Raw genomic sequence first — 23,414 nt, 5'->3', positions numbered from 1 at the left:
CTCCTTAGTGTCACACCTTCTGGAATATCACTTAACTCGTGTTCCCGTCTCTCCCTCCATGCCCACCTGCTGCTGCTGCGAACACGCACCGGTGGGCGATGCTATGTACCAGCTGCACCCTGCAGTTGGCCGGGGCACCCTGCTTCTGAGGTTGCGGCAATCACCAAACAAGGAGAACAGGCAGACATGATGCAGCTTTTACTCTCCAAAAATAGTAGGAGAAGTCAATGAATCATCTCTCTTCCCCTGCCCCCAGGCTACAGGGATCCTCGGGACAGATTTGTCAACAGCATCTGCAGGCTTTCGCCCTGCAAACCGCACCATTGCTTTTTGCAAAAAGCATCAAAAAGGGAATTCGAAGAGCTCCCCGTCCTTGGCCGAAGCAAGAAGATTGCTCCAAGGAGGGGCCGCAAGATCTCACCTTTCCTTTGACACCCTCCCACTTGAGAAGCATTTTACTGGTAAAAGGTGGCCGACTTACGTTTGCAGGCATCTGGGGCAGAGAAAGGCTTCCTGAGGTCCCGGTAGAAGCCCGGCTTGCAGCGCTGGCAGTGCTGCCCCTCCGTGTTGTGCTGACAGTTGTCGCAGATGCCGCCGCTGCGATTGCCCGATGCCAGCCACGCATCCATGTCAAAATGACAAGTGTCGGCATGCCCGTTACACTTGCACGCTGAGGCAAAGCCAAAGGGAACAGAAAGACTCGTTAAGGCAGTGAAAGATGTTGATTTATAGAAAAGAGACACAAAAACCCAAACCATGCTTTGGAGTGGGAGACCTGGCCTATGAACCTGTTATTCATTCAAATACATGAAGTATCATCACGTTTTCATCCATGCTTCCCAACCTCTAGAGGTGACATTTAAGAAAAAATAATTTATTTAACGCTTTTATTTCCAGTACAGGTCTCCCAGTACGAGGACAATGTGGTCAGGCCAGCGCAGGGAGACCTCCCACATTCACTGGTCCTGCTGGGGCAGGATCCTTCCCTCCCAGCTTTAGAAATCAGCAGTGCCCCGTACAGCATCTGCCACGCGGGTGCTGTCAGGATGCTCCTTGCATCTGACGGAGGGAAAAGGCAGGTGGAGGGGAGGTGTGTGAGAGAGGGCGAGCATCCCCCTTTCCCTGCGCTGGCCGTGGAGGAAGTCTGGATGCCCACACGCCTGAAGTCAGGGGCAAAGCGAGATCTATTCCAACCCCTGCTCATCAAATGCTGCTGGTGGAAACAGGGATTCACTGTCATTCCCTTGGGGAACATCCATACTGCAGCGAGCGTGACCGCAGCCCACGGAGGCACGCTGGTGCTAGCTTAAGTGTCGATAGCATCGCACCCACGGCAGGACGGCGCTCGGCATGCCCGCAAACCTTCCTGGGATGCTGCGGTTAATCCTCAGCGCCCTTCTGGCTAGACTGCTAGTTACTGAAGCAGGTCGCCCTGTGATCTCTGCGGTCCCCCGCAGCCTGCACTCGCCCCGAGCATCCCTCCCCGGCACCGCAGAAGTAACCCTCAAACCTCCCCGCAGCCCGCGGCTGAGCAGAGCCCACGTCCAGCAGCAGAAGGCCATTCCTCCCGCAGAGAAGTTCGTCAGCGGTGCCCATGGAGGGGACAACGCCGGCCCACCGTTGCCTCCAAGGCAGCTTGGCCGGCTGCAGCCTGCCCGCAGCAGAAGACCATCTCTCAAGGAGATGCGCTTGGGTCCCAGAGAAAGGCCAAACCAAGGGACAACACGATTGTGAGGATTTCCAAGCGAGGGGCTGTGCAAACACGGCCGTCCCTGCCATACAAACGCCCGGTGGGTGCTGGGCAGGAGCGTGGCATTGGGTCTCCGCTCGCTGAGCCGCTTCGCAAGCACCTACCCACCACCCCAGTATCTGCTGCCTCTTGGAAACACGGCAGAAAGACACCCAAGGAGGAACCGTTCCGCTCCGGCACAGGCTCTGGAAAACACTGTTCCTGGCTGGCTACTTACATTGACACTCTTTGGGTTCTCCGGTTTTGCCGTCGGCAGCCTGCCAAGGCTGGTCGTTGTAGAGCGGGGCGCAGTGCTGGCAGTGGGACCCTGCCGTGTTGTGCTTGCACATGCATTTCCCATGGACCTAGTAGTGGGAAGAGAGCAAGGATCACCCACAGCAAAGCCCAAAGAGTCTCCAGGGCACGAGCAATACCCATGTACAGGAGATACCGCGCCAGCTACACGCTATTACATAGACTAGAAAGAGGGCTCGCATGATGTCTGCTTTGACGTCCAGTTCAGTCACAGGGACTGAATATTCTGCGGTTACGCTTTCAATTAGATTAGTATTTGTGGATCTGCATGTCATGGTATTGTATAATCATACCTTTTTTAATTTTTTTGAGATCTAAAAGGATCTTTAGCAGAGTTTCCAGCTGCAGCATGAATTTCCAGGAGAGATTTAAAAAAGCCAATATTCAAAGCATCCTTGGGAAACACTGTAAAACCTTTCGCTTTTTCTCCCTCCTAAACATGCATACACCTTTGCAGTACTGCAGGAATAGCACCCACAACCTGAGCACCCAGCTCTGTGTGCCCAGCCATCACCAACATAACTAAGAACAAGAAAAAAAGAAATTCAAGCCCCTGAAACATAGATATCTACTCATCCTAGGCAGATTTTTTGCCCCGCAAAGGAAGAACCAAGGATAGCACAAGGACCACGAGTGACTATACTCGGATATGTTCATGACAGATAATTTAACAGCTAGACAGCCTGGTGTAAGGGGGTAATTAGAGATGAAAAGCCAGCGTAGCACGCTTGGTGCCAGCTGCCCTCTCAGCCGCTGGCATTACTCACGCTGTTGGCAAATGCAAAGAAAACAGAACGTAGCCAGAGGGCAAGAGCAGCCCGGCAGCCCTTAGATGCGATGAAATCAAGCTCTGAAGCAGCACGGCTCTGCCGGCGAGGCTGAAGGCCCTGCCTTTTCCCATGGACCGTGGCGGGCATCTACCTACCATAGCTATTTTGGTGGCTGTCTGTGCTTGCGGCTCTACTCTGCTCGATGTTTTGCTTTTAAATACAGTTTTACTAAGAGTGTTTCAGCTGCAAGTCTCTCCAGCTACCTGATGCATGGCCAGGCTTGAGGCACGACCGGCATCCTGCATTTGCTGAAAAACGAGCGGTGCCTCGCCACGCCGGTGCCCCTTCCTTCACCAGTCACGGGGAAAGTGATGGAGAAAGGAAGGCAATAAACTGAGCATGGCTCGGCTTCTCCTGCTGCTCAATAACGAGCCAGAGACCTCAGCTTGCCCTGCCAGCGAGGCCCAGCGCTCATGCCGCAGGTTGCCGTAAAACCGACGGAGCTGGGGAGCTGCACCGGCCACCGGCTGCTTTCGGCATCGGGAGCGACACAGGGCGGTCGGGATGCCTGGTGATCCGGCACGGAGCTGGGGCATGGCTTTAACTGGTGCTGGAAAATGCTGCCTTCCACTCTGTTTAACGTGTGGTTTTACAAGTGTGCTGTTCCTAACTGTACGACTTGCTGCCGAGACCTGCCACGAAAAAGGTTCCTGTGAAAAACCTGAACAGTAAACAAAACAGAAGAGGAACTTGAACATGTTGTAAACAGTTCCTGCTTGTTACGTAGGTGCACACACACACACACACGCTCCCCCCCCACATACACTCCTGGCTGATGATGACTTTCTGATTTATTTATTTTTAATGAATAGACTTCAGCTGCTATCTCAGAGGGGTCGGATGTAACCGGTACAGATGAAACTTCAAAACTGACCTTGAAAGGCCTTAAAAGACTTTTCAGCAGCAATGCAAACAGCAAAATCTTCCAAAAACTTTTCAAAGGATACTTTCCTGCCTTATTGAAATGTCTGAATCATCAAAACAGGAATAAGCAAAATACAGTGCAGCAACTGGACTGCATAAGCAATGGACAGATACAGATGGAATCAGACGGAATGCACAAGCATCTAAGCTAAAGCACAAATACTAAGATAATATTGCTTTCTGTGCTATTTGGCCTCATCACAGATATCAGTTGGTCTCACTGCAGATACTAGTTGGTCTGTCTGGCTTATCAGATTGATATATGATTAAATGTGTGCTAATGTTTGAAAAGAATGAGAAGGAAATACAGAAAAGAAACAAAACAAATTTGCAGAGGGAATATTTAGTTCTCAAAGGGCGTCTTGTGTTTTCATATTTTCATTTTTGCTACCACCTACAAAACATTCTTCAAACTCTCAGATGCCTTGCTTTCCTAAATTATCACTCTTCAATAAAATTTGTCTCTCTCATATATTTTTAGGCAATGTCTGCACACAAACCAATGTTACAGAGCTACTTCACACACATTTAAAAGCATCCAGCTGTATGAAAACAGAAATTGGTTAAACCTGTATTGGTCGCGTGGTCATCTTCTGGTGGTTTTGATGGAGCCCTAACTCTTTGATGTCATTTTTGGTAGGGCTTTCTTGCAAGCCCTTTGGCGATTGAGTGGTTAGGGCTAAACTAAACAGGTTGTAGTAGCCTGAACCACATCTGTGGCCAGAGAAATCCTTCAGCTTGTTCCTCAAAGGACTGTCCCAGCTTTTAGGGTAGAGGGACCCACCAGACCCGGGACGTGTGTGATCAGGAGGGGAAGGTGACCTGAGGGAGCCAGAGGGTGCCGTGGTCAAACCCGGGTGGTCCCTTGGTGCTTTGGCAATCGTGATGCCAAAGTAAGAAGGACACGGGAGAAGACTTGCAAACAGGGGGATGTCTCAGACACGGGGACTCTTGGGATTACTGCGGGGACGTGTGCTCCCCCTGCACGTGCCCGCAGCCTACAGCCTCACCCCTCAAATTCAGCGTCCCCCTTGCCAAAGCCGCACAAAGCATCAGTGGGGACTCAATCAATCAGCCAGCAGCTGCTCAGCATTAATAATGTACGACTCTGAAACTCAGCAGCACCTAAGAAACTCTCAAAGGATTAAGCATCCCAAGACACCAACAGCGAGTGAGGCAAAACTCCCTGCTGAGGAGCATTCACGGTCCCAAGGCGTAAGAGCCTGCATTTTCTGAAAGCCCAAGTACTGTATAATAGCATGTTGCCAGAATAGGGGGAGGTGGGTGAAAATAAAACAGAAGAGGATGGGTACCCAAGAACCTGACGTGCAGCCATTAATTTGGCATGCAGAGCTAGTAAGTAAACCCCTAAATAGCTGTGCGCCAACTTATTAATGTTAATCTGTATGCGAATCCTAAAGAAAGAGGTTTTATAAACTTGAAAAACTGCTGCAGCAACGGCAGGCTTGCAGGCTCTCAGATGCTGTGGCAAGGAGCGCTGCAAAAGAGCCAAATTTGGAGATGGTGCAAATCGAGCCAGCTGGTGTTAGATAGACCCTGAGGCAGAGCAGGACATGATGCTCCTGGTATTGATCGCTTGTGAAAGTATGATGCACCTGGGGGGAAGGAAACGAATGGTCTGGCTGGAAAGCTTAAAAAATAACAGAATAGTGCGATTCTGACTTCTGCGTAAAGGCGAGCGCAGGACCAGCACAGAGGTCCGTAGGTTTGGGGTCCCCAGCTGACTCGGTGGGTGCTGTCGCAGCCTGGGTCAGAAGGAACCCCGTGTTCCCAGTCCTTATCATAAGGGCGCTCCTTTGCAGTCTCCTTTCCTCCAGGGTTTGTCCCAACCAGATGCTTTAGTGTCTTCATCAGATGCTCCCTCCCAAGCCCAGATCCCACTGTGGATCCTGCACCCCACCTCCGCTCACCTCGGCATGGGCTGGGAGGACCGTTCTGTAGCCCAGCCTGTCACGCACGCTTCGCAAACCTGTGTGTCCCTGCTCGCTGGGGGGCTCGGGACTCGTAATCCCAGTGGGATTCACATCTGGGTGAGCACCCACAGAGGTACGGGACGCAACAGCCCGGCTGGCCCCACTTCTGCGCCAGGTGCAGCCACCCAAGCTCCCGTCTTTGGGAGCAAGTTTTGGAAAAGGCAGCAGGGTTCCCAATTCCGGCAGTGCCAAGCCTTTACAGCGGTGCTACTCAAACGGGCTGGACCCCGAGAAAACTCTGCCTCTCCGAGGTCCCCCCGGGTCCCACGGTGGCCCTGACCCCTCTCAGGCAGGCAGAGCGGGGCACAGACCCACTAATGAACAAGCTAAACTGCTAAATGGCCAGTCTTAACCGAGCGAGGGGAGGGAAACGGGGTCTTCAATAACTTGTTTCTCAGTGTAACTGTTTAGTTAATACCTTCTTTCCCCGAAATGTAATGAAAGTTGGACCTAAGTGCTTCAAAAACCTTGCCTCGGGCTGATGTATTTATTCTCTTTCAATAGCATTATAATGATTACCCCCCAAAACAGCTCTGCTTTAAAAAAATCTCTCCATCCTAGCTTTATCCCATTGAAGAAAATCTTTTTTCTTCTACGTAATTCCAGCATGACAGAAAAGATTTTTATGCGTTGCAAACAACAAAAGAAGGTGAATATTAGCAAGCCCTTTCTTGCAGCCCATAGGCAGACAGGTATTTTTTTTTTAGTTATGAAGAAATACTGTGACAGCTGAAAATAGGAGAAAGACAGGACAAGAAGAAGGGGTAATAGAAGTAAACCAGAAGTGGCAGCAGGTGAAAAACAGCCAGCAGACTGTCTACACCGGGCAAAATGAATGCCTGTAAGAGCTGTAGGAGGGCCAGATGCAAGACTGCGGTGCCCTGTAAATTCCCCGTCGTGCCACAGAGCAGCTGGGCGCTGGGGCCGAGAAACCAGCCCAGCAGCTCTGCTGGGAACCCAGGCAGAGTGGGGAAATGATGTACCCAGCCTCGGGGATTTCTCTGGCATCTCAGCACATTTCTGAAGGCAGAATGTGACCCCCACGCATGGACAAGGGAAAGAGGACATTTTTTTCCTCCCTTTTCATTCACCTCGACTTACATTTAACTGTAAGGCGTACCCACTTGGGTCATTCTGGAGCATCACTAAGTACACAAACACAATTCCCAGTACGTCTCACCCCTTTAAGCATTCACACGGCTCTTGACTCATTTAAGCGGCAAAGCCCTCTCATACCATTTTTCATTTTGTCACGGGGTCTTTACATCCCAGTTCACTTTCACACTGTTTCCCTTCTTAGCTCGACAGCCCCGTCGCAACGTCAGTCATTAGAGGGCACAATGCAAACAGTGTTACAAAAGTTGACTTCTGTAAGATAAATGAGCGACTGATTTCTCTATACAAAGACAGTTGCTAGGGCATGCTTCCTTCCAGGGCCTTTTGTTACTGAATTATAACCTTCCAGCGCTTCCTTTCAGATTGCAAATACATAGGGTTTTTTCTTCAGTTGAATCCTATAAAATACTTTTCCCCCTATTTATCATGTTCCGCAGTGAGAAAGAAATGCTGCGTCGAGGGAAAAATGCTTTCAGTCACCTGTTATGAATTGATTTATATTGCGAGAACTCACCCACTATATAGAGTCCAACACAAACACACGCTAAAAGAAAATCAATGTCCCAAAGACGTGATAGCGTAAATAGGCTAAATAGCTGGGAGGGGCATCTGCTTTTAATAGAGTTTCTTTCTTGGAACTGCTAAAATTGTATTTTCTCTATTTTTTCTTTTTTATTTTTACTTTCATGGAAAATGGGCTTGATATCAGCCTAAAGGAAAATCACGACACTCACGCTGGGTCTTTAACGATAGCTTTTAAACTGTGTTGCGTTCGAGCCCCTGTGCCAATTTTAGGAACAATGCCTACTGGCTGCTGTCAGCATGCAGGGAGGTATTCTTTCCCAAAGCACCAGACAACCAAATTTATGCATGAGAAAATTCTCATATCCTATCTTGTTCTTGTGAAAGAATACAAAGCTTGTTGTCCAGGGTGTGGGGGCTGTCTGGTGGGGTTTTTTTAATTCCTTGTACAATAGACTTCTGTCAGTGCTGCTGGAGAAGACCTTCAGCATCTTTTGATGTCAGTAGCACGATAGCAATTTATAACAGCCGCTGGGGTGGCCACATGGGAAGGGGGAGGAATATTCACCCTGCCTGACTATACCAAAGTGCTTTAGCACGGTAGCTCAGTTTACCCAGGATCCCAACCATACTGTATCCCCCCATCCCTTCGTAACTGTGGAAGGAACCTGGGGAGATCAGCTGGCTAACTTGGGTACATCAAATGCATGCCTAAAATTAGGGGAGGTATAGCTGGGGTTTGGTGCGTAATTGTCAGGCAGCTGCCAGAAATCAAGTTCAGATGCATTCACCGATCAGGTTCTGGAGCTGGTTTGTTCAGCCTGGGAAATAAAGCACAGTCCCTGGAAAAGTCCTTGACTTACACTGACACAGAACCTTGGACTACTGAAGAAGTGTATAAGCGTAACTGCAGCAGTACCATTTTGGTATGGCAGCAGCACCACACCAAACTGCTTTGGGCACATATTTTAAGTCCATTGAAGATTCTTCATCCCTAAGTTCTAGTTTCCCACTTCCTTTCTTCAGAGCAAAGATAGCTGCTGTATCGTGTTATTAAAATTGTCATTAGGGGAAAAAGAGAAGAAGAGGATGAACAAAACCAGATCGCTGCATTTGTTCTCACTCTGTTCAATGCAGGTGAAAGACGTGCAGACAGGGCTGCACTAGCGGGAGTGCAGGAGGGGAAAGGAAGGACAGAGCCGGAAACATTCAATAGTCGATAATATTGGATTATCAATGAGATAATGAAGTCATCAGTTGATAGTGGGATCTTGTCTGATAGGGGTAAGAGCAGGAAGCCCCAGCAAGGACTCGGCCCTGTAAGAGACTGGTAACTCAGGCCAACCATGAAAACCACTTAGCTGTTGCAGGATTCTGCAGTCCGGGAGGGCCAAGGAGTCTCTGAGATGGATGAACTCCTGCCCTCACCTTGAGACAGAACTGCACAGGCCAGGTGAGGTGTCTCTGGGTTTGCTTTCCCCACTTCGGAGTCCTAAATTGCAAGATCCTACTTATCTCCAGGCTGATCTCCTCTTCCACGACCTTGCCATAGTTGCAAGCAGGCCATGGGGATGCTTTAGCTGGTAAGGGGCCGAGCACGCTTGGCAATATCTCCCTGTGCAGAGGTACTGGCAAGGGGTGAGAAGCTCCTAAGCTACAGATCAGTGGAAAAAACAGTCTTCTCACGGCCACTGAAGATCAGGAGGGATCTCCTGTGTATGTGAATCCATTTCTCTACTCGCATTGGTGGTTCACTATGTAACGCAGCTCACAAACTGATCCAACCGCTTTGCATGGTATGGTGTGAGGTGCGTTTGTCCACGCACATTTTTTCCTGGGCTGTTGTTGATGAGCTTTGGGTAGGGACCCTTTGAATAAATTTGGGAGGAGCAGGGAAGAGAAGGAAGTGTATCTGTATCACCCTGACAGCTGTCTGTTGCACACAAGTGTATAACAAGGGACGGTCAGGATCACACTACCCATGAGGAGCAGCCCTTGCCGTCACTGGAAGGCAGCCAGGTCTTCTCTGTAGTCTTCCCCTGCGGCTCATGCAGAGATACCCTTCCCTAGATCAGGAGCCTACCTGTATATTCAGAATTCACCTAAAGGCTGACACGGCATTTCTGATGCTCAAACGAACCCAGAGCATTCCTACATCAATTCCTTTCTCCATTAGGAATTGCCGGCAAGCTTTGCTCTGTGGTACCCACACAGTGACGGCCACAGAGCGGAGCATCGCGGAGAGTTTTGCAGCTGGATGGTGGTGAGCACACAGAAACGAGCCTCCTCTCTTATCACGCCCTGGCTATTGCTTTTTGCTGTTGGGGCTAATGTGAAGTATTTTTTTCTCACAGTGAATGTTTGGACTCTGTAAAGTCCACCTTTGCTTTGACTCACCTCAGAGGGATCACAAAGGAGGTTATCCCACCCCAGTGAACGGAGCTAGAGCCGCTTCTGCTGGGGTAGAAGGAGCCCCTCTTTGTCCACGGTGCCACCCTGTTGGCATCCCACCCCCTCGCCCCGAGGATGTCCCAGGTCAGTATTATCTCATGGCCAGGCCGGACTTCTAGCCTCCCTTCAGCCACTCAGAATACTTACCTTCAAAACTGTCAGCTTCTCAGCACATGGTGGCCCAGCCCTCGAGAAGAAAAATGCATCCGATGGGAGGAATCCCACGGCAGTGAGCTGGGACGATGTCCCAAGCTGAGTGGAGCATCCTGGACCCCCCGGGTCAGGTCCCTGCACCAAACCTGCCCGAGCAGCAGCCACCAGCAACCCCACATCCCTACGAGGCTTTGTCACATCTCTGGGTGAGGTGGCTGAAATGCTTCTGGTCGCTTTGAGAGATCTGCCCGAGACCTGGTAGCTGTGCCCAGTGCTGCCAGGACACCCTGGCTTACTGCCCAGAGCAGCCCAAGAGAAAAACAAATATATCACGTCCAGGTCTTCCGCTGGCCAAACAGGGACTGAAACTAAGCCTGCAGTTAGGATTTTGCCTGTGGGCTAAGACCAAGTAGGGGGTTAAAAAAACTTGCACATACTTTTTTTGGAAAAGTTTTGTTTGGTTTTTTTTTTTAAAGGATCGTAAACTTGTTTAAATTTTGATGTTAACTCTCTAACTTAGGGGATATTCTTCAGGAGTGGTCTGGTCTAAACAAGCATAAAAACAGAGCCAGACTTTATAATCATATTGTGAAATGGTAATGTGTTTCCCAGCTTTTGCTGTCCTTGGTTTTACACTGAAGGGTCTGCTAAAACCCCATGTAGGTACAGTTCCATAAAGACAAGACTGAAGTCCCCATCTCACACTTGAATGACTGACCATAATTCTTCAGAATTAGCTTTTATGTGACTTTTTCAGTTTAAATGTACAAAAATCCTCCCTCTCTGAAATCCTACTCCCTTTTCAGAAGTTTCTCTACCTTCTCCCAGCTAAAGCAGCCACAGACCCTGCAATCCTTCATCCCTTTTCTGTTCATTCACACACATGAGTCTTGCTATCATCTTGCAAATAATCCTCTTTTCCCACCTTGAAGCAATGCACTGGCAAACCCCAGCCCGGTATGCACAAGTGGGGTGCTACCGCAGTCCCCGAATCGCAGCAGCCTCGTGCCAGGCAGGAGCCTGGCATGGCCTGGGCTCAGCCCCAGCTGCCCTGGTCCTATGATGGAAAAAGTGGTATTGGGAGAGGAAACATCTTACCATTCCCTGACCCTCCCTGCAAATCATGGGGCTATGTCACCCCTACACCGGCACGTCCCTTATGGGACACGCAGAAAAAGCTGTAAGGCACAGTAAAATGAGTCAGCCTGACTGCAGAAACGTCACCTTTGGGACTCCTGCCACATACACTTTTAGAACCGGAGTTGAATTTCCCATCCCCTCGGGGCTGGTGTGGGGGCTTGTTGCTATTTCTTGCTTTGGTTTTCAGTGCGATTTTGGCACTTGATTCCTTCCCACAGCACTGCCTGTTACCTGCGCACTATGGTTTCCATAGGCTATAGCCCTACTGGAAGCGTATTTGGCTGCAGGCTCTGTTACAGCTCTCAGGGCATGCTCCCGTGCAATTGTATCCCACTGAAATAATCCTGAGCAAACAGCTCCTTTCAAAGACTTTTCTCAGGGAACATCTGTGGAAAGCAGAGCAGTGCTACTTGAAACAGCCTTATCAATCATAGCGCTGCAGGCTTTCAAATTGGTATATTTTCAAGATGTTGCAAGACTAGCTCTATTAGAAGGGAAACGTGCTGTCTGCTTCATGTCTGAGACCATAATTTAAGTGAAATGAGAGTTCCCCGAAGAGCTGGACAGATGCCAGACCTCCTTACCTCGAGTAACTGCCTTATGGTTTTTTTATGATCTTTCCCTTTCTAACATTATTCAGTGCAATATGTTTGACTGTCCCGGCTTTCCCTACTGCTCCTCTGCCAGCAAAGCCAGGATTTTCAGAGCCAGCCAAGATGGGTAGAAAGGACAAGATGTGTTAGGGGCAGCGAGAGTTCCCAAAGCGGCAAGGTGCAGGCACGTCATGCCGCAGGCATCCAATGTATCGGCCGCTGCTGTGCCCATCGCCTCCCCAACGGGTTAGCGGCTCTTGCTTCTTCAGGACATGGGAGGACTGGGGTTTAGGTCTTGGTGGGTGTCAAGGGATTTGAGCTCAGAGCTCTTGCGATGGGAGTCCCTCAAAACTGGAGCACAGGGTTTTCATCTGGAGCAGAAAGGTATTGCAGAGTGCAATAGAAAGCCTGGGAGTGAGAGCCAAGACCCAGCTCTCTGGGCCCTCGGTTCAGGACCCAACCCAAAATCTGAGGATCCTCCAGAAGCAATGGCAATCACAAGATGCCTAGTACCTTCGGAGAAGCTCTCCTCCTTCTTTGTCGTCAAGATGCCCTGCATTTATTATCTTTTAGATATCGTGTTATTGCAAGTTAGCGTTTGGGGGAAGAAGGGAGTCAGAAATTTTAATTTTTTTTTAAGGATCCACCTGAAATAAATAAATAAATGACTGTGGAGTACCCTTGAAGGATGAGAGTCCTGGTGGACTAAGGCACACCAAGGCACAAGGGAAGCCCAGCACTTCAGCCCAACATGGAGACCACCTCCTTTGTAAAGACCGCTTTTGCTCACTGTGCTTGGAATTCAGGGCATCACACGTCAAATACCGCATACCTGGACGTACACCATACTCGATACCATCCCTACTGTTTTTAAAACTCCGCTCCCCTGCAGCGCAGACGTTTTTGGGCGCGTGTACATACCACATGGAAAACGCCAGCCGCCTTGACGGGCTTGAATCCGGCGACGGGGACGCAGTGGTCAGCGTGGCCGTTGCAGAAGCAGCTGCCCTTCACGATGAAGTCGTAGATGGCGTAGTGCAGGGGCGACGGGGGCTGCGGGGACCGGGGGGTCGGGACGGCCGGGAGGCAGGGGCAACCCTGCCGCTCCAGCAGCCGAACCCGCAGGTTGGTGATCTTCAGCTGCGCCTGGGCTTCGGCGCTGTACGGGTCCTCTGCGGCGTAAGGCGGTGACAGGGCTCGGTATATCACCTGGGCAGAGAAACGTAGCAAGGGAAGCAGAAAGGAGGACGTCAGCCAGCCCCGTGGTGGGTCGGGGGGGTGGGATGGCGATGGGAGCATCCCCTGGGAGCACGCACCAGGCTCTGGTGATGCTCGTCCCCCTACTGCAAGAGCAGTAAATCCACCTCCACCCCGGTGCGCACAAAGTGACCCCCCCCCGTGATCCCCTACGTCCCTTTCCACATGAAGTCCGGACCCTATGGGTGTCAAGGGACATTTTGCCATTAACTTAAAGCAGAGGTCGGTGCCGCTGGTACGTGGCGTGGCCCAGCACAGGGACCGGCCGTCCTGCGGGCGATGCTCAGGTGGGGGACTCTTCATGAACCTCCCCTCCCGCAGAAGAGGTGTATTTTTTAACAAATAAAGCTCAGATTTCCAAATATTTGGTTCTTATCAGTCCCAGGCTGCTTTCTAGTGGAAAAGTGTCGAGGTGTGGCAATTAGTGACAGCAAGCCGATAGTCGAGAAAACTGAGATAAGAAAGAAAGAAAAGTGGGGGGCTTCTGGATTTTAAACAAATACTTATCAGTCAGTCTTTATTTTAACTCTGGTCTGATTGAATAGGTAAATATTGGCTAAAGCTGAAAATTGAGAGCACTCGATAAAAATAACCAATTTTCTTGAAGAGGTTTATTTTAAAGTTACTGGTCTAGCCGCCTACAGTGAGACATCAGAAACAGCATATACTTCATGTAACTACCACCGGCATAAAATGACACATTTATGACACATGTATTAGTTGCCGGTACATTCAACTTACAGTGATGCTTTCTAAATAGTTAAATAGCTCTTCACTGCATAGCCACTGAAGCCTTGATGGACTACGGTATTTCTAAGCAACATTTAATCAGTCACTCGCCGAGTGTTTGAGGGCGTGATGCAGCCTAATGGCTCGATGCACTGCTCCCAGCAGTGGCTTAAAACCTCCCCAAACCACCCTGCTGCCCCACTGATAACCACCCACGCCACCCGAAACGCTGGCCAGACTCTTACAGACAGCAAGGAGGTGTGTGGCAGCGAAGGGCGACCATCGTTTCTTGCAAAGAGCGACCATCGTTTCTTGCAAAAGGCGACCATTATTTCTTGCCAGGACATGCCGCAGGGTGCCTGGCGACAGTGTGTGAGCCTGCCAGCACCGCTTACGCTGATCACAGCCTCCTTCTCCCTAAATCCGCTCCTCCTGAAGGATGCGGCTGACACGCTTCAGCTGATGAAGGCTTCCCTTTGATTTCGCCAGGATTCACGCATCCTGGAAATAACGACCCTGCTGCTGCCAGCTCCCTGCCTGCGGGCTTTGCCTGCCGGCTGCCGCCTCCGCTCCTGGCCAGGACCTGGCTTTTCTCCAGAGCTGCCAGCATCCAGCCGGAGAAAGCTTTGTCCCAGCCTAGAAGGAGATTTAGAGCTCGTTTTGGAGCTGAATGGCAGCAGTGTGCTTTTACGTGGCCAGTGTTCCTGCCAAGCACGGTTGCGACCAGCGCGCCGGTGACAGCCGGGCTCGGGCGTGCTGGTGCCGGGTGCCACGCACCGGCAAGCACGTCGCGGCTGCGGCCCCGTGCCGCCGTCCTGCAGATGCTCCCTCCCAAAGGTATTCCGGCATCTTCTGCCGGAAAGACGTCGATAAGGGAGAAGGTTAACCGGGAGAGGTGGTCAGAGGGCAAGGCTGGTGAGTGGTACGCCCCTTGTGCGGAAGTGTTGAGTCTGATGAGGGATATTAATAAATAGTAACACATTTCAAAAAGTTTGGTTTTTTTTTTCCCCTCTCTTTCAGGAACATACAGAGTCTTTTTCTGCTTTCCTAAAATAAAAATATCAAGCAGATATGAACAGAAACCCAAGCGAACTCAACTATCAGGCCTTGCACCTCTCCCCACGGCTTGCTATTTACCCAAATTTAAATCAATACCATTCTGATCACATTTACTCGTTAGTGGCTTTGTGAACACAAGATGCTTTCAGCTCTCCAAACTGGAGACATTGATTTCCTTTTAGTGGAGATAGATGATGGAAAATGCCAGGCTGAGAATTTTCAATAAAAACTAGCATTTTGGGTTCCTTGCGATTACATAAATCGCATCTCAGAGAATTCTTTGTTCATCCTGATTTGGATGAGAGCAGCAAAGGAAATACATAAATGAGAACAATCTATGCTAGATGCAGCTGCAGACTTTCTTCTCATAATTTTTAGTTTTTCTTGTTTATCTATCCCTGTTTAATGCACATGACTGATGCTTGTTGCTCTAGTAAAGACAATCGCAGCAAGGAAATCAAAACCCTGAGAGCCTTCATGCCAAGAGAACTAAACCTTGCCTGTGTGGAATTCAGGGGGAGTTATGCTGCTGATTTCAATGGAGCCAGTATTCCCGCTCAGGCCCTGAAATGTTGCAAACATTTCTTTTTATGGCTACTTGAAAACAGTGATGCTAAACATGAGCCCTCTCTGTAATTCCCAGGGGCTGCGGGCTCTCAGCCCCCGCCTGTGCCGTATCGCTCCGGCTGTGCCCGGCAGCCCTGGCCCCGGCTTCAGATCTGCGCTGAGCCTGGTCTCAGCACCACCAAGACAGTAAACACCCTCATCCCTCTGTCCCAGACGCTAGCAGCTCTGCTTAAATAAAATACAACCCCGTCATTATAACATGTAGGACGCCATACAAATAGCAATTCTCCGCTCTGCCCCAGCAGATTGAGCTGGAGCCCCCAGAGGCTGCGTAATAAGGTCAAGGATGTGTTTCCCAGCAGGATTTCCCTGTTCAGTCGTTAACCTCGCTGATTTATCCCAGCCCCTCTCATCAGGAGTCAGCACATCACTGCCCTCATACAGCTCTTATGGGTCTGCACTCCTGTGCTGCCCAGCACCCCAGCCCCACGTACACACACGCGTGGGTGCCAGCTTTCCTGTTTTTACCTCTCCTTGGACTTTTCTGCGCAACTGACCCACTGATAGGACCGGCCCTGGTCTGCAGCATCCCATCTATGAGCGAACCATGCTTTGCACAGCAAACCTGACTGCGTTTTCACACCTACAGTTCTGCTGGTAGCCCCTGGCCACTGCAGTCAGAGGCCTCCTCAACCAAAATATTGTTTAGTTTTAATGGCGCAGGGGAAGCACGTAGGCAGGATTTGAGAAGAATGCGCTGCCAATACGCATGTGTATCTGACGATGGGGTTTTGCAAGCCCATCATCTCCCTGGTGCCACCAGGCAGGACTTCAGTCCTGCTGCCCGGCCGGGGACCGCCGGCTCCTCTGATGGACTCTGTTGGGCCAGCGCTCCCCAGTCACCCTGGGACGCTCACGGTGACGTGCCCAATCCACAGCCATCATTTTCTCTTCCCAACAGCTCCCCGAAGCCCGCCGGGTTTATCCTGCTAAAGCGGCATAAAAACCACACACGCCTGGCTCAAATCGCAGGGATGGAAACTCTCCCCAGCATCTCCACCACCATGGCCGTGGTCTCGGCTGACACGGGTACGTCATGTCAGCTTTTTAGCTGTTGGGGCAGCCCCTCTGCCAGATGTGACATGGGGGTGGCAGATCCCTCCCACCCGCCGGAGAAGTCGTTGCCTGCAGAGCCATCGAGTCCATTACTCTTCCTATCCCAAATGCGCTGGAAGAAATCGTGCCCGAGGGTCCTGCCAAAGAGAGCTGTGTTGCGATTACACAAGGGAGATAAATAGCTAGATGAGGTATGGGAGAACATCCTTTTTGATAGATGATGCCATTCCTGTTTGTTTTCACAGAGCGAGGCCTCTGCCAGTAGAAAACTCCACCACGCGAAGGGGAACGCATCCACCCCTTTGGTAAAGGAGCAACGGCCCCGAAATCTGGCCATTCGCCTGCAGCAAGCCTCACCAGAAAGCACGCCACGGTGACCAGACCTCCGGCTTTCCCACTCCAGTCTGTCTGCAAGCAGGTGTCTTACCGACAATATGTCAAACCCCAGCATTACAACGTTGGGTGGACAACACGACTTCTCCCAGTAGTCAGCACCACGTATGAGAGCAAAAGGTGGGAGGCTTGGATCTTTACATCAGCAGCTCTTTAGTGCATGCACTAATCCAAATTTTCTATTTTGTAGAACAAGTAGGAAGTAATAAATTGAAAACCCACAGCACTTCTTTGCTAGACATGCCATAATATATCCTACCGGAAAGATATCTTCATTCCCAGTGTTGCTAGCTCACTATAAATCTTATGATATTTGGTATTCTTCTTAAACACAGTCCCAGGAACTGAATCCTTATCTCAGCTTCCATTTAAAACTACGTATCTAATAATATCTCATACCTGAGCAGCAAATGTCACAAACCAGGAGGCAAATAAAAAGAACCTCTGTCTTTAAAACAAAATATCTAGTATTTGGGGTAATGTTCCTTCCACGTTACATGGAATTATGCTGTTGCATCCTATAAATACAATCTTTGCATGAAGCAACATCAATAGAGGAGTGATTTAAAAGTTGCACAGGGATCTGTTTTTTTGGTGGGGGAGAATTCTCTCTACACAGCCAAATAGGAACTGTAGACTGCAGTCCCTGAGTGAGGAATGCCACTGCTATGCCTCAAGAGGGCTGGGTTCACCCGACTCTCCTGGTGGGATGCCTGGTGATGCCAGGAGGGAGCCCACTCCACTCCCAGGGGACTGGGAGCGGAGAAGCTGCCCTGCATCGCCTTGTGCGTGCTGTGGAGTAAAAATATTCTGCTCTTCAGCCAGACCGCTCCAGTTGTCTGCAGTTTGGGCACATCATTACATAGACACCCTCTAACAAATTTCCACAGCATTTGAATTTCCTTATGGCCTGTCATGAGCAACTCTTGCTCTGTAGATTACTTCACATGGTTTTTTGTCTTAGTGGCACAAGAGGCTTCAGCTACTTGCCATTCCACAGATGCAATAATGTAGCCCTGTATATAAATAAAGCAGCAGACATGAACATGGTGCACTCAAGTAACCGCCTGCACCACAATGACCTCGATTTATAAATACATAAAAGTCCCTTTGCAAGAAGTACCCGAGTATGTTTACACACAAGAGGCAATGAAAGGACATCTTTATATATATCTCCACAGTGGGAAGGAAAATGCTAATGAATGATGCTGAGAGCAACAAAATAGGCTCTGAAGTCAAAGTTGCCTGAGGAAGTCAACAAAACCAATGCAAGATTTGCCACCAGCAAAGCCTTCTCAATGAGTCACGGGCGCATCTCGGACCACTGCAGCTGCAAGGGCCCGGACCTTTGTCAAAATACAAGTGTCCACAGTGATAAAATGGGGCCCTTTAGGATACAAATGCCCAGGCCATTGAAGAGACACGCGTGATCCACAAAAAGCTTCTTCCCCACAGACCTTCAGAAACAGGCACAGCCGCAGAGGCCGTGGACAGGGACCCGCAGCACCCATGCCTGTGCCCCTTCCCCGGGTCCCTGCGCCTGGCTGGAGGTGCCACGCTCCAACCGGGAGCCTGGCCGTGGCCAGAGTTTCTCCCCCCAGGCCTGGAAGGCGTCAGGAGATGGTTCACAAAATGACACCACCAGTAAATTACAAACAGAGGGAATAAATGGATGGGAGACTCAAGAAGCGTATACACATGGGAACAAGCCAACAAAGGGGAATATGGCAGGAATAAAAGCAATAAACAAATATTAAAAACCTCACCAGATTTTTATTTGGTTGTAAATGAAAACCAAGGTGGTAGCGCTGCATGAAGCGGTCTGTGGTTTCTTTCCAAAAGAGATTGATCGACTCTGCTCTGTATCATCTGACCTGGATTGCTGAAAATGCATCTATAAGCACTCTATAATAATGACCTATCTGTATTAGTGGTTCACCTATTTGGCTCGTGGGCATTTGATAAATTCAGTACTGTTTCATTTGATTTTTGCTGGTGGTTTTATTCCTTTCAATGTATTTTACAGGAACACAAGAAAAAAATAATAAGAATAGAAAGAATGTAAGGTTTGCTGTCTTCTCCAAATAGAAAGGCAGCAAAAGCAATGGGGGACGTGCGCCACCTTACAAAAGGGCATGTGATGTCTAGGTAAAAGTGTTTAACAGAAAAGTTAAGGTTTGCATTAGGAGTCTGCAGTGTCTCTTGGTATGCAGGCACTAAATAAATGTGGCTAATTGGCGGGCATTATGGGGCCCTGTTGAATCTCCACGTCACTGGAAGCTCTCTGGTTTATTTAGTGCCTGGACAACGCTCGGAAAATGTAGGCAGTAAAGGCGGTGGTGGAGCTCTGCCAGCGAGTCCAGGACCTCATCCCTTTACCTCCTGAAAAATTTCCCTGGAGCCTGGCAAGCAGCCGAGCTTAGGCACTGCCTGCCTGGCGCTGGGGCTAAGGCGAAGGGGAGCCCTCGTCTCCCACCTCCCAGCTCTGGGATTTCCAGCATCGCCTCACATCTGCTTGTGCCCGCAGGAGCCAGCTGCTGCTCGCAGCCGCAGCGCAAGCTGAGATGCTCCGTGCTGCCCAGTACAGCCCTGCCACCCCCAGTCACTGCGTTCCTGGGCCCTGTCCCCCCGTCCCCCCCTCCACAGACAGCCCAGCCCGTCCAACGGTCCAGGCCCTCTCCCACAAGGACTACCCAAAAATGGCAACTGCTTTCAGCCTTGGCTGGTCTTGTTCGGAGAAGCTTAGCTGGGAAGTTTTACTGGGCCAATTAAGGTTTCCTTCTTAATAGATGTAAAAGTTAAAAGTAATAGTTTCTCTCGGTAAACATTACGGAAAGCTCACAGCGGGCAATAAGGCTGATTTGTAGAAATGAGTAGTTGAAAAAATAATAATAATGATGCAACGTGTGTGTGCCCACTGGGGCCGTCTATAATGTCAACCTGCCACGGTGCCTGCTTTCAACTTCCACCCAAGAAACTGCATTAGGAGCAATAAACTCATCATCCCCACCAAAGCCTGATTAGACTTTTCTGTTTTTCACTTGCAGATGGAGTTGGATGTTAATTTAGCTGCAGAAATCCAGAGCCAGCCAGGTCCTCCCAGTTCAAAGAGGGTGTCCTCCCATCTCCTTCGCCCACCCCGCCTCGGTCACCCTTATGTGGTGCAGAGGAACCTTGGGGCTGAGACTGCTCTGTGCTCATCCCCATGTGCCTTCCCAGGAAAGAGTAATTAAGCTTATCACCCCACAACATGTGCAAGAAAGACTGAGGTGAGTGTCTTACTGTACGTGGGAGGATGGCTTGACTTTCAAGGTTTGCTGTGCCAAGCGGCAAGACTCATGCCGCAGAAATAAATCTTATTTCGTCCCCATGGGGGGCAGTGACAGTCTTACCTGCCCTGACGCCTTCGGGGACCCCTTTTTTCAGTGGGAAACCTCAGACACAGGAGCTGCCTGGCTTAGTGGGGCCCCGTCTGTCAGACCTAGTGCCTACAACGGCCGACTTATTCCCTGCCCACATACATCCTCTGAGAGAGACACATACTCTGCAGACAGGTTTTTCTTGTCTCCCAGTTTCAGTATTGAAAGCTCAATCCCATGCTAGCATTTACCTTCCCGGTCAGTATTTTAGTTTCCAGGCATTTTCTGCATCAGTGTGGTCTTCTGCCAGGCTTTCTCCTTGGCTCTTCAAGGAGAGGAGAACTGTGTCTGCAGAGGAGTGTTTCACTTGTGAAGCCTTCCCATATTATTTTAGGTGAGTTCCCTACTGAAACAGGCCTTGTGCCATTGCACTGCACGTGTATCTATGCGTCTGTCTACCAGCCCACCCCAAAAACTTTTGAAACCACTGGCTAACTTCAACCACATTTGGGAGATATATCTTAAAGGCGTTAAGCTCTTAAAAGTTTTATGAAAACCATCTTGTTCCTTCACAAATTCAAACCTGGTGGACTCCTTGCCCTGTGAAGAAGGCTGCCAGAGCCCCAGTGCTGGAACCTTCTATTGACAAAACAGACTTATTTGATATATTACACCACCAAGCAAAAGAGCTTTTAAGAGGAACCCATGCACATCTCTGTGCTATGTTCATTGCAATGATCCTAGGCTAAAAAAAGACTTTTTGGCAGATGCTGTAAATAATTCACATGGTGTGGGAAGTTCATCGGCCTAAACCGGGCAGGTATCACCCACCAGCTCCTCTAACAGGTTTCTTTGGTTTTCTGCCTGTCCGGCCAAGTGGACTGCAGGGAAGAAGAGCCTCTCTTTTTCTCATGGAGAGCTCTGATCACTCCCTGCATGTGCACATTCACGGTGCACACTTCAGCATCACCCAGGGTGAGATGAAACAGCAACAGAAATTGGGAAACCTGCCTTGCCACTGCAGAGAGGTGACCATCAGAGACTCCAAGATCACAGTAAGTAGTGGAGCCTGTCTTTCGGGCCACAGTGTGAAGCACTCTGTCCACATCCCCAAGCAATGGTGACAGAAACCCACTGTGTACCACCAACAGCAGCCCCTGCGTTCCTTGAGACGCTGGAGAAATGGCACTCCTGCAGCTGTTAAGGCTGTTTCATATATTTTGACAAAGGATGACATTTGGCCCATGCCTACAGCCCTTCTGCAATCTTTTACAGCACATAAACCAAGACAAATAACCCCTTGTCTTGCCATCCAAAAGTTACACAATCTTCCAAAGACTTCAGGAGGAAAACGCAGGTATTTCAAATAACCAGCCCTTCCGGGGGCCTTGGCAAATTAATTTATACCAGGGCAACTTTTATCTTTTGGGAAACTCAAGGCATTCTTCTGCCATTCTCAAAAGCGAGAAGCTGTATGGGAAGAGCTCCTACACACACGCAGCAGCAGGACAGTGGGGGGTTGGAAAAGGCACAAGGAGAGCTAGGCAGGAGCCTCGGGATTTCTCCAGGATCCTCGACATCTCTGGCAATAATCAATCAGACGAAAGCCATCTTCTAGACTTCCCTTCAACATCCTGCCACACAATTTCATTAGATGAAAATGAAAAACTGCTAAGTCATGCCTGCCTTCATGCAGACAATGATCACAGAAGTAATATGCTTACCAGAAAAATCTCTCTCCAGCTCACAACAGCTCAAAACATTTGCATTTCTTCACCTCCAGTTAACAGCGCTTCTCCAAGAATTGATAGTTTATTCCACAATAGCTTTATTTTGCCTAGTCACTACTTTCACTCATCAAACAGCTAGAAATGCTCAGTTTTTTGGCTCACAAACCCCTCCAGATGCATGATATCATCAGCTATGCACTATCAAGGAAAATAATTATTGCTTTTTTCTCATCTTCAGAATCACCGCTTCCAAGGCTGCACTATCCCACATAGGAAAATGAACCAGCGCATTTCAGCTGATGATATGAAGAAGTCCTTTGACCCATCAGCAAGAAAGATGGTATTTAAATGCTCTTCCCTCCAGCAATTCCCCTCCTTTCCCTATCCCCACAAAGATTTATGTTCTCAGCCTTGGCCTGCCGGCATTACCTGTTGTGCATATGGAAGACCAAGAAAACCCGGAGCTACCTCCAGAGAGCCAGACAGAGAACTGGACTTGCTTGTTCGTAGGCAGGGCTGTAAAAAGAGCTGGCTCACTCCCCAGAGCTGCAGAATAACCCCTTTAAAAGCTTCTGAGCACGACAAACCTCTGCAAAAGCCTGCAAGGCAGCAGGTTAGCGTTTCAGTAACTGCAACAGTACTAAGGATCAAGAGGATTTCTTTCAGCCTAAGAGTAACCCGATTTCATGAATATTTCTCAAGTGGTCTTTTCTATAATGAAAAGGCTTTGTGTCTATAGAACTGGCTGCTTAAACCACCCAGTTACCATGAGCTACACTTAATTTTAGGAAAAAGAACACCTGTCTGAATTATATGCAAATATGCACCGTCAAGAAGGTCATGAGAAACAGCACCCTCCTTTTAACCCATGGCTATAGTTTTTAACCACAGCAATGAGGGATGCTGCAGAGAGACTGGTGACAGAGAGTCATGGCATATGTGTCCAGTAAGTTTGTTTTTGGACATTAACTTCTTTTCTTTCTGGAAATGTTGCCCAGGGAGAGTTTGAGGACTTCACCATTTGTGTAGGATTTTGAACGTTGGTATACTGGATACCTCATGCCGACACCCATTGTGCCTGGCGATTAATCTCAGATTAAGTCCCCATGAGCTTTTGATCCAAAACTTCTGAGATGTGTCAATTCACTGCTTTAGGTTACACACTTCCCGTGTAACCGGTTGTATCCAGGAATCCCAAAGAGAAACATGGCAGCCCTACTTTTCAGCCAGCAAAGTGGAAGCTGAATAAGTGACCCAGTCCTCCCTTCATGCCAAAAATGAACTGTGAAATGAAGCAGTGGGGTGCAGTGCCTGAAGAGAGGCTCTGGCTGCACCGCTAAAATCCCGTGGCACTTTTCTCAAGGGAAGCAATAGTCCCACTAACAAGGCTAGATGCCAATTTAGAGAATTAAATTCTGCCTACCCAAATTCCTTGTT

General features: G+C 49.4%; 1 protein-coding gene across 3 annotated transcripts in view; it reads right to left on the bottom strand.

Moving 5' to 3' along the window:
• The window catches only part of NTN4 (netrin 4), a 50,063-nt gene that overhangs the window by 15,177 nt on the left and 11,472 nt on the right, over positions 1-23,414 (bottom strand). For all 3 annotated transcript variants that reach the window (XM_052774763.1, XM_052774760.1, XM_052774761.1), the window contains exons 3-5: positions 12,689-12,976; positions 1,968-2,094; positions 482-670 (exon numbers count right to left, since the gene is read on the bottom strand). In XM_052774763.1, coding sequence (XP_052630723.1) covers positions 482-670; positions 1,968-2,094; positions 12,689-12,976 — 604 coding nt within the window. The remainder of the gene's footprint in view (positions 1-481; positions 671-1,967; positions 2,095-12,688; positions 12,977-23,414) is intronic.

This window comes from Harpia harpyja, chromosome 23 (genome assembly GCF_026419915.1).
Source record: "Harpia harpyja isolate bHarHar1 chromosome 23, bHarHar1 primary haplotype, whole genome shotgun sequence".
NCBI classification, from domain to species: Eukaryota; Metazoa; Chordata; class Aves; order Accipitriformes; family Accipitridae; genus Harpia; species Harpia harpyja.
The sequence above is the reverse complement of the archived record's forward strand: the minus strand, read 5'-3'. Positions and strand labels throughout refer to the sequence as shown.